This window comes from Eschscholzia californica, unplaced genomic scaffold, assembly GCF_041429995.1.
Source record: "Eschscholzia californica isolate CP2 unplaced genomic scaffold, dmEscCali1.0.p SCAF_2, whole genome shotgun sequence".
Classification (NCBI taxonomy): domain Eukaryota; kingdom Viridiplantae; phylum Streptophyta; class Magnoliopsida; order Ranunculales; family Papaveraceae; genus Eschscholzia; species Eschscholzia californica.
The window spans coordinates 4,374,189-4,390,724 of record NW_028238309.1 but is presented as its reverse complement, the minus strand read 5'-3'; the positions used below and the strand labels follow the sequence as shown (position 1 = coordinate 4,390,724).

The 16,536-nt window shown below is 37.1% G+C and overlaps 3 protein-coding genes across 5 annotated transcripts; 2 read left to right on the top strand and 1 right to left on the bottom strand.

The window, feature by feature from the left end:
• LOC147555430 (B3 domain-containing transcription factor ABI3-like) lies at positions 1 to 4,757 on the top strand. The gene is made up of 6 exons (XM_086662956.1): positions 1 to 2,501; positions 2,592 to 2,684; positions 2,766 to 2,866; positions 3,020 to 3,066; positions 4,053 to 4,129; positions 4,228 to 4,757. Exons 1-6 carry the CDS (start codon positions 666 to 668, stop codon positions 4,369 to 4,371), a joined length of 2,298 nt encoding a protein of 765 aa, XP_086519082.1. The 5' UTR covers positions 1 to 665; the 3' UTR covers positions 4,372 to 4,757.
• Positions 4,758 to 7,660: 2,903 nt separating this feature from the next.
• Positions 7,661 to 11,886, top strand: LOC147555429 (3-ketoacyl-CoA thiolase 2, peroxisomal-like). The gene is made up of 14 exons (XM_086662959.1): positions 7,661 to 8,102; positions 8,401 to 8,477; positions 8,919 to 9,003; positions 9,129 to 9,255; positions 9,352 to 9,450; positions 9,537 to 9,604; positions 9,698 to 9,805; positions 9,893 to 9,970; positions 10,055 to 10,187; positions 10,273 to 10,369; positions 10,791 to 10,914; positions 11,003 to 11,111; positions 11,318 to 11,401; positions 11,525 to 11,886. The coding sequence occupies exons 1-14, from the start codon at positions 8,007 to 8,009 to the stop codon at positions 11,632 to 11,634; spliced, it is 1,395 nt and encodes a 464-aa protein (XP_086519085.1). The 5' UTR covers positions 7,661 to 8,006; the 3' UTR covers positions 11,635 to 11,886.
• Positions 11,887 to 12,472: 586 nt separating this feature from the next.
• On the bottom strand, positions 12,473 to 15,117 carry SAD1 (Small nuclear ribonucleoprotein family protein). 3 transcript variants are annotated; one of them, XM_086662962.1, is made up of 6 exons: positions 15,075 to 15,109; positions 14,931 to 15,005; positions 14,396 to 14,531; positions 13,601 to 13,724; positions 13,236 to 13,308; positions 12,473 to 12,686 (listed from the first exon to the last, which is right to left on the bottom strand). In XM_086662962.1, exons 3-6 carry the CDS (start codon positions 14,430 to 14,432, stop codon positions 12,654 to 12,656), a joined length of 267 nt encoding a protein of 88 aa, XP_086519088.1. In that variant the 5' UTR covers positions 14,433 to 14,531; positions 14,931 to 15,005; positions 15,075 to 15,109; the 3' UTR covers positions 12,473 to 12,653. The 3 variants fall into 3 exon arrangements, with proteins under 3 accessions (XP_086519088.1, XP_086519086.1, XP_086519087.1); XM_086662960.1 differs by having other exon boundaries at positions 14,931 to 15,117; XM_086662961.1 differs by having other exon boundaries at positions 14,396 to 14,634; positions 14,931 to 15,109.
• Positions 15,118 to 16,536: the final 1,419 nt, after the last annotated feature.

The window sequence follows — 16,536 nt, the reverse complement described above, 5'->3', positions numbered from 1 at the left end:
ATAGTGGTTTTTAGATTTTTTGAACTCAAAAAGAGTAAAATAATCACCACACCAAACCGAATTTGAACTTATCCACTAGAAAGCAACAAGAACAAAGACGCAAGAGAGAGAGAGAAAGTTAGTGTGAAATTATAGACAAGAGAAAGTTAGTGAGAGAAATTTGTAAGAATAGAGAGAGAGAGAGTAGTTTAAGGGGAAGAAGATCTTTAGTAAGATTTGTTCTTCATTTAGATCTATTTTTTCTCTCTGGTTTTTGATTGAAATCTTTCAACATTTCTATTGAATCTGTTTTTGTTTATAAATTTTCATCCCCAACCCAAGTTGTTGTTTGTTTATTAATATTATTATTATTATCTACAAAAATCTAGTGAGAGAAAGAAGTCACTTTCTCTCTAGTATTGTTGTTGTTGTTGTTGTTGGTATTGATAGACCAGATGCTTTATGTTGCTTCTTTTCTCTTGCTTCCTTAATCAGATACAAACCCCATATCCATATTATCTCTTTGTAGATTTTTTCTTTCAGAGATCCATCCGTACACACAGACCAGTACTACTCTCTATCTCTCTCTAGGGTTTGTAAAAAAAATATTGGACCCACAACCCACTTGAGAACCACCATCAATAAATCTTGATTTAGACCTACCCATAAGTTCATATTGAATTTTAATGAAGATGAAAGACATGCATGAAGTTGAGAGTGAAGAAAATCATCAACCAAACCCTAATGAAGCTTATGAAAGAGGAGATGATAATGGGTTGGTATTTGTAAATGATGTCGAGTCTGATGATATTAATATTCTAAACCCTAATTTTGAGGGTATTCATTGGGAAGATGAAGGGTTATTGCATGTTGATGATGTTTTAATGTCTTGTGGTGATTTCCCAATTCTTGCTGATTTCCCATGTATATCTTCAGCTTCATCTTCTTCTTCATCTTCTTGTTCTTCTTCTGCTCCTCCTCCTCTTAATCATCATAATGATGATACTACTGTAAATAAAGATCACCACCACCACAACCACCATGAAGTTACATGCAGTAACAACAATAAGAAGGTTTTTTCTCCATCAACAGCTTCTTCTTCTGCATCTTCATCTGCTTCTTGGGCTGTTAAAAAACAAGATCATTTGATTGGTGAAGAAAATCAAGGTTATGCTCTCTTGTCTAAAGATTCCATGGAGTTTGATATCAATAGAATGGATTCAGCTGATTGCATGAATGTTATGGAAGATCTTGGAGACATGGGTTTATTAGATACTGATGATATATGGGATCCATCTTCTTTGTTTCCTTATGAAGAAGAAGATCTAGGTCAAAATCAGTCTCATCAAGAACAACAAGAACATAAAGATCAGAATAAACAACAAGAAGAGCAAGAACATGAGTTTCTTGTAGATGACAATGATAAAGAGAAACATGATAATAATCCTTCTGAAGATCTTGCTATTGTGTTCTTAGAATGGCTTAAATCAAATAAAGAAGCAATTTCTGCAGATGATTTGAGAAATATTAAACTCAAGAGATCTACAATTGAAGCTGCTGCTAAAAAACTTGGTGGTGGTAAAGAAGCAATGAGAAGATTGTTAAAACTCATACTTGAATGGATTCAACATCATCATCTTCAAAAGAAAAGATCTAGAGAAGGAGAAGCTTCATTACTTCAAAACCCTAATAACTCATCATCTGATCTGAACTATGTCAATTCATATACTACTACTACTGATCAATCAAACCCTTGTTTTAATCCTTCATGGAATGTAAATACTCACTCACCTCATCCACCACCACCACCTTATGTTTCTGATCCAATAATGGCTGCTTATCCACCACCACCACCACCACCAACCTCCATGCATGGATTCATGGGAGATCCTTCTTTGTTTACAGTCTCACATTATAATCAAAACCACCAATACCCTTCACCTTCAACAGATTACATGCTTGGTTCTTCGCCTTCAAGTTGGCCACCGCAACCACCACCTCAATTTTCTCTCTCTTCTCATTACCCTTCATACCCTGATTCCCATCACCTTACTCATCCACCACAACTCTCTGGATCTTTCACAAACTATCAGAACCAACAATACCCACCATGTCAAATGTTTCAAGGTCATGGTGGTGATGGATCATTGATTAGGTTAGGTTCATCTGCAACAAAAGAAGCTAGGAAGAAGAGGATGGCTAGACAAAGGAGGTTCTTTTCTCATCACCAAAGACACAATCAAAACCAAAGCCAAAACCATCATCACCACCACCACCTCCAAAATACAGAACAACAAACTAGGGTTTATACTGATATTAACTGTACACCAAGCACAATTCAAGGTGTTAATAATAATCAAGGGAACTGGGTATTTTGGCCTTCTTCTGCTTCACCTCCTTCGGCAATGACTAGTTCTATGTCACCTATGGTGGTTTCTGATGGACTACCTCCTCAATCAGATCCACCACAACCCATGCAACCACAAAACTATCAACGGCAAGCCAGTATTGAAAAGCGTCATGTATCGATTCTTTTCCACTCATCTATATGTTTTTTATTATTAGGGTTTCTTTGTTCTTGATTGTTATTATCTTTCATGCATGTTACATAGGGTTCTAAGCCTGAGAAGAACTTGAAGTTTCTTCTTCAGAAGGTATTGAAACAAAGCGACGTCGGTAACCTAGGAAGGATTGTTCTTCCAAAGGTAATATCTCAATCTCTTTAGGGTTTTTGTGTGTTTTTGTTTGATAGGTTTTAGTTTTTTATTATGTCTGTAATGAAACAGAAAGAGGCTGAGACTTATCTACCAGAACTTGAAGCAAGAGATGGGATTACTATTGCCATGGAAGATATTGGAACTTCTAGAGTTTGGAACATGCGTTATAGGTAATAAATTATTAATTAATGTAACTCTAACCTAATTTTTAATTACCTATTAATTACTCATTAAACCCTTCTCTTTATTCTTCTTGTCAATTAATCTCTCTCTCTCTCTCTCTCTCTAACATAAATTTGTTTACTTTCTATGTGCAATTGCAGATTCTGGCCAAACAATAAGAGCAGGATGTATCTTCTTGAAAACACAGGTAAGGGCATTTTGATAAATTTCGCTTGTGGTTTGTGAATGGCATTTTGGTAAATTTCACTGGTGGTGTTCACCTCTCTCATAAAGTGAATTATTTCCAAGGGAGATTCTATAGTGCCCACAAATTCTTACAACATTTTTGACATCATTAAAAATGAATTATCTAGATCTAGACGTCGACAATTATGTGACATTTTTAAACATTCAAAGATTGACCGCTCATTTCCCGTGTTGTCAAAGTTGTTGTCAGTTTTGTGGGGAAGTAGCAATTTGCTATTGAATGCCTCCATGGACCCCTAAAGAGGAACCATAGTAACCTCCACTTGACTCTTTCCTAGATTCCTCCTATATATAGGAAAATGATGTCACCTCCAACAAAGTAAATAGAGCAAATTAAAACTCTCTTTGAACAAACTATATCTCTTACATAATGTGAGAGGTCTGATTGGTGGGTTGGCCAGAGGTTGACTCTACCACGAGCTGTGATATCGAATCTCTCATATGAGAGGTTTGATTGGCGGGTTCACCTAGGTCTACTCCAGCACAAATTATGGTTGAATGGTTTTGTTATAGATGTAAAGACGTAAGGTAACTAAGAGTCAATCCTCCGTTAGATCTTTCTAAACTCTGGAACCGGTTCCATGTTGTATCGATGTAACATGATATATATGATGTGTTTGTGTATATGAATGAACTTACCGGTTGCACTGTTGTCGCACAAAGAACAAAACTAACTATTATTTCGGCGGTGCTCAACTCATTTGCAGACGATTTTGTTTTACGGGTTAACAGTCTACTATACCCGTCTTCCTTAGCCCCTCAAGATTCTGTGTCGTCAACACCAAAACTATAACATAAACCTAGGAGAAAAATTCATAAAAGCGATATGTAGTATAGAAGTAGCAAAAAATGAACTCATTACGACCTTGTTAGATAAAAACCTTTTACTTTGAATTGTTTCTTACTTGTTTTTCTCTGTTTCATCAGGAGATTTCGTGCGCTCCAACGGCCTACAAGAAGGAGACTTCATTGTTATCTATTCTGACGTCAAGTGCGGCAAATATGTATGTTTTCACGCAGTCACTCATATTTATTCTCTATTTGTTATGTAGTTTGATTAATTCTAAGAGAGAAAACTAACCGAGTAATCTAAATTGAATAGATGATTCGAGGAGTAAAAGTAAGACAACCAGGATCGAAGACTGAAGTGAAGAAATCAACTAAAGCTCACAGGAATGTCCATTCCTTCAACTCCTCTGACGGGTCATCGTCACCTTCCATGATGAAACAAGCGGTAATGACATAAGATCGGTAACGGGGAAACCTTCCTGCTCATGTCATAGAAATCTTCCTAGGGCAATCTCAATATTTAATTTGATTAGTACCATAACGGCGGATTAGCTAAGGTAAATGTTTACCTTGTCAAGTGATTTCTACATGAATGCATCATAAGCTTTTGGAGTTGAGTTTCTATGAGAAGTTGGCAGATTGAAGAGTTCCTAGCTAGGGTTCGATCTTTTTTATTATCAAATGGATAATAATATATTGCAGTATGTTATGTACTTAATTAGTGTACCATTGGCACAGTTTGTATCAGCTTATGGTTTGTGTGGTTTGTTGAGAACATGTCATTATGTTTATTCGCATCTACATTATGTTAAATATGTGTTATGTATATATATTCGTTCACATTTTCGTTGTGTTATATGTATATGCATCTAAATTTATTCAATTGCATTACTATATACTATATCTATACACTCCTTGTAACTTGTGTTTAGTCTCGGTATACTGATCACTTAAGAGTCAAAGTTGTGACTATTATTTCTTACTGTTCTGATTTTCAGAGTCACGATAAACACAAAATAAAAAATCTAATCGAACAGGATTACCAAATATTAAATAGAATGAAGGACAGGCGAGTAGGTTGCTCTTCCCTTAGACAATAAGTGTACTGTATTTTAAGCAACAATAATTCGATTTGCCTCTCAGGATACAAGATACAACGCTTCTGAGGTGCCCTAACTGTTCACGCGTGTGTGCGGATACACACACGGACACACCACGCAAAGCACTAGTATAATAAGTCTTAGTTAATACCATGGTATAATTAATTGCTTACAAGTCTTCGTAGTTTTGTTTTAGAACTAGATGTCGGACTAACTTTAAGTAGATCTCGACGAGACGAAATGCAAAACTAGTGAACCCCACTCAAACGCAACGTTTTTGGATCAGATTCCAACAACTTGTGCCCGTTGGGTTAGCTTTTATTCAGGTCAAATAAGTTTACGTTTGTGCGTGTGGGCACATATTGGGAGCGTGCAACTGTTTTGGTCTGGTGGAACGCTCAAAGGAAACAAACTGATTGATTTTTAGGAAAAGGTTGAATAATTTCGTAGATGAGAAAAAAAAAACAGTTACAATTTCATAGATGAAAACAAAAGGTTGAAGCGACCTGTGCAACATTACATACAAAATGCTTATAGCCTAATTATGACATCCTAATCTCGAATGAATTGAGGTCAGTAGTGCGGGAGTTTGCCACTACTTCGATACGACTCTTAAGGGAAACGAACTACTACTTTTTTAAAGAGGTTTAGTGATTTTGTAGATGGAAGAAGGAAAAAGAGGCGGAAGCAAAGTTGACTAGCCCTCTCTTATCTGCAGCTGAGTAAGATCAACAAGGGCAGAGACCTGAAAGACTGATCCTAATATCCCAATCTGGAGCGAGTTGAATAATAGGTGTTCTTTTAGGCCATGGCTGGATAATGGAGAATGATAGACAAAACTAGGGTCTAGGTAGCATCAATCTTTTGACGACTATTTTTCGGTCAGCCGAAGCCAAATTATTTAAGGCTTTGTGACAAATTAAGTTCGAATAGTACAAAAGTTTTTATCAACTTGTAAAAAATTACAAATTCCATCTTTTATTAACTTGTTAAATTGGAGTAAGTTTTATGGAGAAATGATGTGAGTAGGTGTATCTATTATAAATACATCATAAAGAGTATATATGTATATATTGTCTAGGAAAATAATCCAAAACGTACGGAAATTGAAAATGGCACATCGAAGAAGTATACATTTAGCATACCCGATACTCCCATGGTAGGGTATCGCGTACTGGTACCTGTACCATACCACGTATTGGAGCGATCTTCGTACGAGGTAACATTGCTACCACCATTTTTTTCAATAATCACGTGTGTGAGAGTGACTGGGCGAGAGATATGACATACGGGCTTCGAGAGGGAAAAATTCAATTTTCTATGGGGAGACCTTAAAGAGCGATAAAAGATAGATTGGTAGAGAGAAAGGTTCGATTTTTTGGTGAAGCTCGATTTTCTGGTGAATTTTTATTTTGCGACGAAATGAACAATAAGTGTGACTAATATGTGAGTGTATAAGGGTATAGTTAATGTAAGTAAGAGTAGAAATAACACTATAGAGGCCCGAGAAGTGTATGAAGGTGCCAAGGGAGATACGACAACTTAAGTGTGAAAAGAGTAATGCTTAGAGAATAAGGAAAACCATACTTACTCTAGGCAGAAATAATATGTGGCTCGCCATGATTCACTCTTTCGATGATTCTAATTCATTGAAGTTTGTATCACAACGCCACATATAATTTCTGTGTAGAGTCTATTTAGCTTTTCTTGTTCTCTACATCATTTTTCGTTTGGAAATGAAGTCTCCTAAATTGGTGTGAAATCTATGCAATTTCTTGTGAATATCTCAAATAGAAGTCTACACCAACAGGGGATCTATTTTCCTGTTCTTTTCTTATCATGAACTTTGACCCTTAATATAATAAACTTTAGTGGAAGACTGGAGTCTTGACCTTGACTTGGAATTTTGGTGGTTCAAAGTCTTGTATTTTGGTCTTGCACCAAAAAAGAAAGAAGTCTTGTAATTTGGAACTGAATAGGTTAGTATAACAATTCCTTGACAAAAAAAAAAGGTTGGTATAAAAATTTGACATACAAAGAAACAAATCCAAACATTTATTCCCTAATTTTCTAATTTTTTTTTGAGATCTCGACTACGATTTATGCCCTAATTTTAAACTAAGAAAACTATACTTATCTAGTAAGTACGATTAACAGTTCAATCTAAAAAGCAAATCGGAAACATACTAAGCATGTTAATCCTAAACAAAGAAGCAACGCACGAATTGACAGAAATCAATTTTAATCAAACTATCCTACAAAGTTAATGTCACAACTAAATGTACCTCAATTTGCATATTAAAATTGTTCAGATATTATTCATATAGAAAAGAACAAAATGAAAGGGAAAAGAAAGAGACAAACTTATGTCGTACCTTTTTACGCGTACGCAATGGTAAGAAGAAACTCCAAGAAAGAGAAGAAAAGATAACAAAGTAATAGAAATAATTCTTTCCATAATGAAGACGAGAAGTTTGAAGTTTTGAAGGAAGAGTTAATCTTTTCATACCTTATAAACTGGGCTTTAAACCGCCTTTACTTCTTTGGGCCAAATCTCTTGTCCTATTGTACTCAACATCGACCTCTTTCGTAATCAATTACATTGGACCAAGCTTCACTTTAGTCATAGGTAGATCACTTATGATTGGGTCCATAAATTATCAAAAACCCCTAAATAGTTCCGTCACAAAGTGGGAACTCTATTTTCCTTGCCTAAACAAAGGTCATTCATTGTTTTCTCAAGTTTCTTTAAAAAGAGAAGGCACATTTTTCAGAATTATAATGTCACTCTCAACCGTTGGATTTCTTAGAGTGTAGTATAAACGTCTTGATGAGATCTCTTACCAAACTATAAAGAAGAAGCGTCGTGGAAGATAAGTTTTGCTGACTAATATAAATTAAATTTGTACTACTAATTTCGTCTTCTCGTCTACCGCCATTTTAGAGAGAGAAAGAATTTTAGAGAGAGAGAGAGTTTTAGAGAGAGAGAGAGATGGAGAAAGTATTGAACAGACAGAGAGTAATTCTTGAACATCTTCGTGCATCATCATCATCATCATCATCTGAAGCAAATGATTCTGTTATTTCTGTAAGTCTATTCGATTATTAGGTTTCATTTCTAGTATGAGATTGTAATTCGATCTGGAGTTTGATTTCATTGAATTTGTTGGATTCGTCAAAATTTTCTAAATTTTTTGTGATTTTCTTTTTCAATTAGTTGTCTAAATAGTTTATAGATCTTTGTAGTTTGTGATCATCTTTTCTGATGAAAATTAAGCTTTAGGATTTCAATTCTTGATCGTAAATTTTGAATTAGGAAGGTGCTGAAATTGAGTATTTGATCAAAATATAAGTTACTTCATGAAACTTAAAAGTATTTTTGTTAGGCCTCTGCCTGTGCAGCTGGGGATAGTGCTGCATATAAGAGGACTGCTTCTTTTGGTGAAGATATTGTGATTGTCGCGTAAGTTTTTTTTGCCTACGTATTTCCTCTGATTAGGGATGTTAATTTGACACTTTTAACTGTTTAATAGTCCCATATGGGAAAAAGGGTACTCTAGTAACCAAGAATGTAATATCTAGATCATTTCCACTCATAGCCAATTGCTTTTGAGTTGGATGACCGCAAGCTTAACATGGTATCAGAGCTAGGCCGACACGTTATAGACCTAACTGTTTCACATGCTCCACGTAAACAACACATGAGAGTTAGGCTAAAAAACACTGCCACATGTGTGAGAACAGTCCCACATGGGAAGAGGTGTTACTCTGTTAACCAAGAATATAATGTCTAGACCCTCTCTCCTCGTTGCCAATTGGGGTTGAGTTGGATGACCACATACTTAACATAGTAGGCCTAAGTTTATGATTATGCATAATTTTAGTCTTCTCTCATGTTCTACAGGGCGTATCGAACTGCACTTTGCAAGTCTAAGCGTGGAGGTTTCAAAGATACCTTCCCTGATGACCTACTTGCACCTGTTCTTAAGGTTTGTTATCAGAATTTTGCACAGAGTGGGTTCTAAATTTAATCTGGGATGTCAAAATTTAATAGTGATTATCAGTTTTTCCCCCTCTGTTTGGGTTAATCGTCTCGTTTGAGTTCTTTCTGCAGGCTGTGATCGAAAAAACAAATGTTCACCCATCTGAAGTTGGAGATATTGTTGTGGGGACGGTCTTGGCACCAGGCTCCCAGAGAGCAAGTGAATGCAGGATGGCAGCATTCTATGCTGGTTTTCCCGGTAAGTTATTGGCATACACATCTTGGTCTCATGATTCATGATCATATTTCTTAGTTCTTTCATATTTATCTTACATGATACATTTGTCTTGTCCAGAAACTGTTCCTATTAGAACTGTGAACAGACAATGTTCCTCTGGTCTTCAAGCAGTTGCAGACGTAGCTGCCGCCATAAAAGCTGGGTTTTATGACATCGGTAAGAGGGCAGTAATCCATTGGTATCTGTTTCTGTTATGTGATTTTCGATTTCGGTTATTTATCATCTTAGTCTTTGTAAAATAGGTATAGGAGCTGGTTTGGAGTCAATGACAGTAAATCCTATGGGCTGGGAAGGATCTATCAATCCAAAAGTGCTCTCTCTTCCCCCTACCTACTAAACCATAATCTTCTAGATGTTTGCTGTAGTTTGATTCCCTTATCATTTTGCTTCATAAATGATCCAGGCTAGCAGCATTGAGAAGGCCCAAAATTGTCTACTACCAATGGGTGTAACTTCTGAAAATGTCGCCCATCGTTTTGGTGTAACAAGACTGGAGCAAGACCAAGCCGCTGTGAGTTCTATAAATTTAATACTGTTTTGTTATCTTTTGCGACTATTATGTAGTGAAGTAATATATCACCGTAATGTATACGGTCAGGTTGAATCTCATAGGCGTGCTGCTGCAGCAACTGCCGCTGGAAAATTCAGAGATGAAATTGTGCCAGTAGCCACAAAGGTACGAGTTTTTCTATTATGTTTTTTTTTGTCTGAAAGAGTGCGTTTCTAGTTGAAAGTGAGAAATTGGTTTTTGAACTTGAAGATTGTGGACCCAAAAACTGGAGAGGAAAAACATGTGACAATTGCTGTAGATGATGGGATTCGTCCAAACACAACAGTGTCAGATTTGGCAAAGCTAAGGACTGTTTTTAAAAAGGATGGAACCACCACGGCAGGTACATAAAATACCTTTACGATTTTCTCGAGAAAACTTTACCCGTTGATCCTCTGGATACGAATTCTAAAGATGTGAGCAAATAGGGAATGCGAGCCAAGTGAGTGATGGGGCTGGAGCGGTCCTTCTTATGAAGAGAAGCCTTGCTGTGCAGAAAGGACTTCCAATCCTCGGTGTATTCAGGTCCATAGATACCTTCTCAAAATATATGCATGCCTTGTCTAAAAGATTCAACTATGTCAAAGGAAGCTGAACTTGCTCAGGCATTTAACAAATGCATGATTCTTTAGTCTTTATTCCTTATGTTGTTTGGACCAACTGTGCTTATTCTTTTTCACAGGTCCATGTCATAAAATCTCGCCTTCTCTTATTTTCTTTAACCAATAGAATGAAACTATAGCAATTTATTTGCCCAAGTTCTGGTTGGATATAATGCGTAAAACTTATGTGTCTCACAAGCTCGTGGTTAGGCATGTATTCATGCTCTTTGTGATAACTGATAACCATAGTGAAAGTCTATAAATAATTGTTGTTTACCCTCCAAATAATCAAAAGGATTTGTTCATCCAGTATCTTTAGGACTCAATTTATGTCACTTGTGCAGGAGTTTTGTTGCTGTTGGAGTGGATCCTGCTGTCATGGGAGTCGGCCCAGCTGTTGCAATTCCAGCTGCAGTGAAGGCTGCCGGTCTTGAAATTGAGGATATTGATCTTTTCGAAATAAATGAGGTAACTAATAAGATCATAATATCTTAAATCACCACTATGTTAGAACGAAACACCTAAATGTCTAAACAACTCTTTTATTCTTGTGAAGGCTTTTGCTTCCCAATTTGTGTATTGCCGTAACAAACTCGGCCTTGACCCAGCAAAAGTCAATGTCAATGGAGGTGCTATGGCCATTGGGCATCCTCTAGGTGCCACAGGTATTTATTACAAAACTCCAAATCCGATGGACCCATTACTTATCGAAAAAACACAATGTTAGGTATAGCTCACTGCCAATGGTAGATTAGTTTTTTTACTTTCAGTTTCCAATTGCAGATAGAGTCTGGGGTTGCTTTTAGAGAGAGAGAGAGAACTTTTTCCGTCGGGTTGGATAGTTGTAACTTGACAGTATTTTTCGTTACAGGAGCGCGTTGTGTTGCAACTCTTCTACATGAGATGAAGCGCCGAGGGAAAGACAGCCGATTTGGAGTAATATCCATGTGCATTGGTACTACCCTTAGATTTTTTTTTCGTCGTCACTGGTTCATTGCATTTTATCATATCTTTTTCCAGTGTCTAGTATATGACATAATGAAATGGTCATCTCAACTTTATCTGTTACTATCTGCAGGCACTGGAATGGGAGCTGCCGCTGTTTTTGAGAGAGGTGATTGTGTTGATGACCTCCGAAATGCTCGTCAGATCAAAAGCAACAATTTCTTATCCAAGGACGCTCGATAGAATACACGTAAAACCCGCTCATCTCAGCCACAAGTACCGACAATGGGGTATTATAATAAAGATTCTCAGATTGAAATAATTATGCATATGGGACTGCTCAAAAATCAAATGGAGCGTATAGGTTGGGTTCCAGTTGTGGTCTTTTGATTTCAATCTGTATTTTTTTTTTTTGGAAGTGATTTCAATCTGTATTTCCCTGATTGAAGTGGACACATTTTCTTTTGTACTTCTATAATATTGTTGAGTTCACCCCTTCGTTGTTATCTTCGCAATATAATCTGAGGGACGGAAAAATCGTGGAAGAGGACGGAAGTCTAATTGAATGAAGGCATAGATGGTGGTTGTTTTCATTTATTGTTGGGCTCCAAATCCAACTATCCTTGGACTTCAACTCTTTCCAATCTGAATCGTCTGATTTGTTTTTTGTCCTAGATTTCTTTGGCTCGGACTCAACGTGCCATCCTAGCATCTACAAGAATATGGTCGTGACAGGCTCTGATACCAATTGTCACGGACCGTTAGGTTGACCCGGCATAATACTCTCTCTAAACACAAGGGTTCCTTGAGGAGCACGAGTCAGCACCCCGAGATCATATTGGGTGGTGGGTTTCTAATATTGAACGTAATTTTAAACCTGATTATTTAATCTAAAATCAATTAAATCAAATATTGTCTCAACTATTTTTCTTTACAACTTCTACCCCAAGCCAGATAAGTGAAATAGAATTTTGTCTCAACCACCAAACAAAAAGCATAGATTCAGAACTATTTGTTATGGATCCACTTAGTATCGAACCCAAACCGCTAAAAAATTCAGTTGAAGCTTGGAACATGACAGTTTTTCAGTGCAATATTCACTTCAAGAGGATAGAAAAACTGAGGTGAACAGTAACGTATCATATTCATTGTAACAAACTGATAATGAGTTCTGTCAGGTTTTAGAGTCTCATAAAAATTACAAAGAAGATCAACATCGAGTTTCCTCGAAAGAAAAAGCTAAATACTGGCCAAATCATCTCTCATTCTGAATCAGGCGAACCACCAGGGACCAGCTGCATTTGAAAACCAAAAGTATCAGTCGATTATGTCATTCTTCAGTGGGTGTTGCTATTAGCAAGAACCCGGCTGAATAGCTCTTAGTGCCCAGATTTGACGGGAGAAGGGTCGCCGGAAGACTACTATTGCTCAAAAAGAAAAATATTGTAACTCAAAAAAACTCCACAACCTGCAGCCCCACCATTATCTTCTCTCTCCTCCTTCCTCAGTCGGGGTTTCAGTCGTTTCTAGAGAGACAGAGAGAGATAGTGGTGGTCGGCCAATGGTTGTGATGGTGGGAGAATAGGAAGAAGTGCTTGAAGCGGGTGCTCACAGAGAAACTGGAATTGGGTTGGGTGCTAATTCAGTCGCCCACTAAGAGCCATTTCGCTGGGTGACTTTAGCAGCACCCTTCTTCTATAGTTCCGAAGACAGGAAAGAGAAAGAAGAAGAAAAGAACAAAGCTTGAGAGTTGAGATAAATGTCCTACAATTTACACCATCAACGCCAAAGAAACAAGAAGACACAACTGAAAATGAAATACTGTGGAGAGAAGATGTACTTACAATGGCAATGTTGTTCCCATTTAGTAGTATTTGATCAAGCTTTGTTATCCTTCGGCCTTCGGCAGTGATTTCACTACAACACAAAATATTGATTACCAAGATTATACCCAATCGTTAATATACAACAAAAAACTAATAAGTTTCACGGAAGAAGAGGTTGTCTATGCCTTTAGTCAATAAGCAAAGTAACTATAAGCCCATGTGCCAATGATCCTAAATGAAGTTATCGAAGAAAATATGAAGCCCAGAAAACTCCGGTATTGTCATCTTCTATAAGTGGTTTCAGGTTTACAAATTTAACATATGAACTAATTAATAGGCAAAAAAGTACTAACAAAATAGAGAAAAAGAGTGGAAAAACTCACTATTCAGTGACATCCTCGAGAACCATGTTCACGTAGACATCAAAACCCCTTAATGTACCAACAAGCTCCTTGTCACCCTTCATTATCACCCATATCTTTGATCCAATGCACCTATCAATCAACTCTGATGCCCAACCCATAATCAATTCTTTACACTTCAGTGGTCGAATATTCATTTTTACGTCTAACAAAATTAACACATACAACTTTTCTTCCACAATATTCTGAAAGCTAGATGAGTACTAGTTCTTAACTTAGGATATGATAAAACATGACAGTAACATATGAAGTTAGAGGAGCTAAGCACCTAGGGTGGGATATGCTCAGAACCTAACACGGGCCGACAATGTTTTAAAGTACATTTTTACGCCTCAAGGTGGTTCACTCTCATTAGGATAGGCGGCGCCTGGCTTAATGCTTAAAAGGCGTAAAATACTACTTTTGCAATGAAAATGACATAAACAATGCAAAAAAGTACATAGTTTTTCAACTTTACTACGATAATATAAAGTCTTACATGTTTAATAAACAAAAATAATAATGTTTTTATGTTATCAAGCAACTCAAAAATAACACATGACTTAAGATGCACACATTTTATTCTCGGGTTCAAAATACGTACTCCTCGAGGCATAAGGTGACTGTCTCGCCTCGAGGTGTACGCCTTTAACGTTTTTCAAAACATTGCAAGCCGATCCCTGATCACCGAGCCGAGTCATGTAAATCACCCAAGTCGTCACGACGCCTTATACATATATTGTGTATGTGTATGAGAGAGAGAGAGGGGGAGAGTACCTGATGGGAGGAGTTGGGATGGGTTATTACTAGACATCTTTTGTTTCCCTTCCAAATCTCACTTGTTAATTCTGATACAAAAACAGAAATTGAAATATCAACAAGGACAAAATCATAAAGTTGGCATCTTTCTGCACTAATGAAATTTCTTAATCAAAACCGCTTCAAATTAAACAAAATATAAAACTAGATAGGCCAAATATTAAAGAGAAAACCTAATTATTAGGGTTCTTCTAGATCTGAAGCACGAGAATGAAATTAAACCCTAAGTTTAAGTTGAAGCTTGTAAACAAATAATTACCCAAATATTAAAGAGAAAACCTTAGCAGCTTCTATACTCAAGTATAGAACTGAGACGTATAATAAACCCTAAAATTTCAGTTATGGGTAGTCAAAGTTAGGGTTTTGCTTAAGCTTAGTAAACAATACTGGAATCATATTGAATGAAGAATGTAATGGGTAAAAAATGATAATTTGGGTAGCTTAAAAAAAAGAGAAATTAGGGTTTGAGAGAGGATGTGAAATCCTTATTCACCTGATGAAGATCTGCTGGATAAATTTCAGGACTGTGTCTGCCTTATATTATCTTCTATTTCAGAGGTTACTGATTCTAGGGTTTATTGATTCTAGGTTTTTCAGATTCTAGGGTTTCAACTTTCAATACTCAAAGGAGAGGGACGAGAGAGAGTTTAGTGAGGTCGGCTGAGATTGAGATAGTGATGCTTAAAAGGCCGGGTCGGGCCGGCCCGGCCCGGGCCTAGCCAACCCGGGTTGAAAATTTCCCGGGCCGGGCTCAACCCGGGTTGGTTATACAAGGGCCCAGCCCGGGACTGGGTATAGACCCAGGCCTGGCCGGGCCGGGTTGAATCCGGGCCGGGCCGGGCCGGGTCAGCCCGGATTTTCTATATTATATACATTTTTTAAATATTTGAAAAACCAAAATTTAAATTAAAAAAAATACAAATCTATTGTTTATTTTGAATATAAAAAATTAAAACTTTAGAGATGATTTTCTATAAATAACGACATGATTTAGAAATGACTTTTGGAAAGATTTTAGGAATAGTTAATAGGATATAATTTTCATAAATAAGTATAGAAAAGATTTTTAAAAAGAGTTTTTTGAATTGATTTTAGAAATTACTTTGTGGAAATAATTAATAGAGGGTGACTTACATAAATAAATTAATAAGTTTAGGAAAGATTCTATGAAAAGATTTTTGGGAAATGATTTTAGAAATTATATTTTGAAACTAATTAGTAGAGGATGATTTATATAAATAGAAGATGATTTACATAAATAGGTTAACAAGTTTAAGAAAGATTTTTGAAAAGATTTCGTGAGAGTGATTTTAGAAGTTACATTTTGGAAATAATATAGAGGATGATTTAAACAGATAAATTAACAAGTTAGGAAAGATTTTTCGAAAATATTTTATGGAAATGAATATTTTAGGAACGATTTGTTGGATAGATCTTTTCGAAAAGGAATGTTTTCAAATTCTCTATGAAAATTTTAAAATAAGGCATCAAAAAAAAAAAAAAAAACAGGTTTTGACGGGCCGGGCCGGGCCTGGCCCGTCGGGCCCAAACCATAGGCCCAGCCCGGGCCCGGAATAGAACCCGGGTTGGCCAGGCCGGGCCGGGCCTGTACGGAACGGGCCGGTCCCGGGCCCAACCCGGGTCGACCTGGCCTTTATAACAACACTAGATTGAGAGAGATTAGTAGTAGAATTTCTAGGTTAAATATTTCTGCCTTCAAATCTAAAGGTTGTAATTAACCCAACATATCTAACGGCTTAAACTCAATTATGTCACCGGGCGGATATAACGGGTACGGTAATTGGGCGGGTATGATCGGGCGGACAAAACAAACGGGCAGACTCGGTCGGACCACCGGGCAGGGACTTTTGCCCGCGTCCGTCCGGTTAGGATCTTTCGGTCGGGCGGGTACGGTCTGCTTCGGTCATCGGACGGTCACGGACTCTTCGGACTTGGATGGTCGTGGGCGGATTTCGGGTTTTCGGGCCAAAATCCCACCCCTACATGGTACGGAGCACATAAGGATCATCCCAACCCTGAAATCAAGCATCAGTACTCATTGATCAGTACTCATTGATGTATAATCAAATAGACATTAG

Coding starts and splice junctions, on each gene's coding strand:
- LOC147555430 (XM_086662956.1), top strand. CDS start 666: ATGAAGATGAAAGACATGCATGAAGTTGAGAGTGAAGAAAATCATCAA. Junction 2,867..3,019: donor GTTTGGAACATGCGTTATAG/GTAATAAATTAT, acceptor GTGCAATTGCAG/ATTCTGGCCAAACAATAAGA. Junction 3,067..4,052: donor GTATCTTCTTGAAAACACAG/GTAAGGGCATTT, acceptor CTGTTTCATCAG/GAGATTTCGTGCGCTCCAAC.
- LOC147555429 (XM_086662959.1), top strand. CDS start 8,007: ATGGAGAAAGTATTGAACAGACAGAGAGTAATTCTTGAACATCTTCGT. Junction 9,806..9,892: donor TGGAGCAAGACCAAGCCGCT/GTGAGTTCTATA, acceptor GTATACGGTCAG/GTTGAATCTCATAGGCGTGC. Junction 10,915..11,002: donor ATCTTTTCGAAATAAATGAG/GTAACTAATAAG, acceptor ATTCTTGTGAAG/GCTTTTGCTTCCCAATTTGT.
- SAD1 (XM_086662960.1), bottom strand. CDS start 14,432: ATGTCTAGTAATAACCCATCCCAACTCCTCCCATCAG. Junction 13,309..13,600: donor CTCGAGGATGTCACTGAATA/GTGAGTTTTTCC, acceptor TTTGTGTTGTAG/TGAAATCACTGCCGAAGGCC. Junction 12,687..13,235: donor ATGGGAACAACATTGCCATT/GTAAGTACATCT, acceptor TTTCAAATGCAG/CTGGTCCCTGGTGGTTCGCC.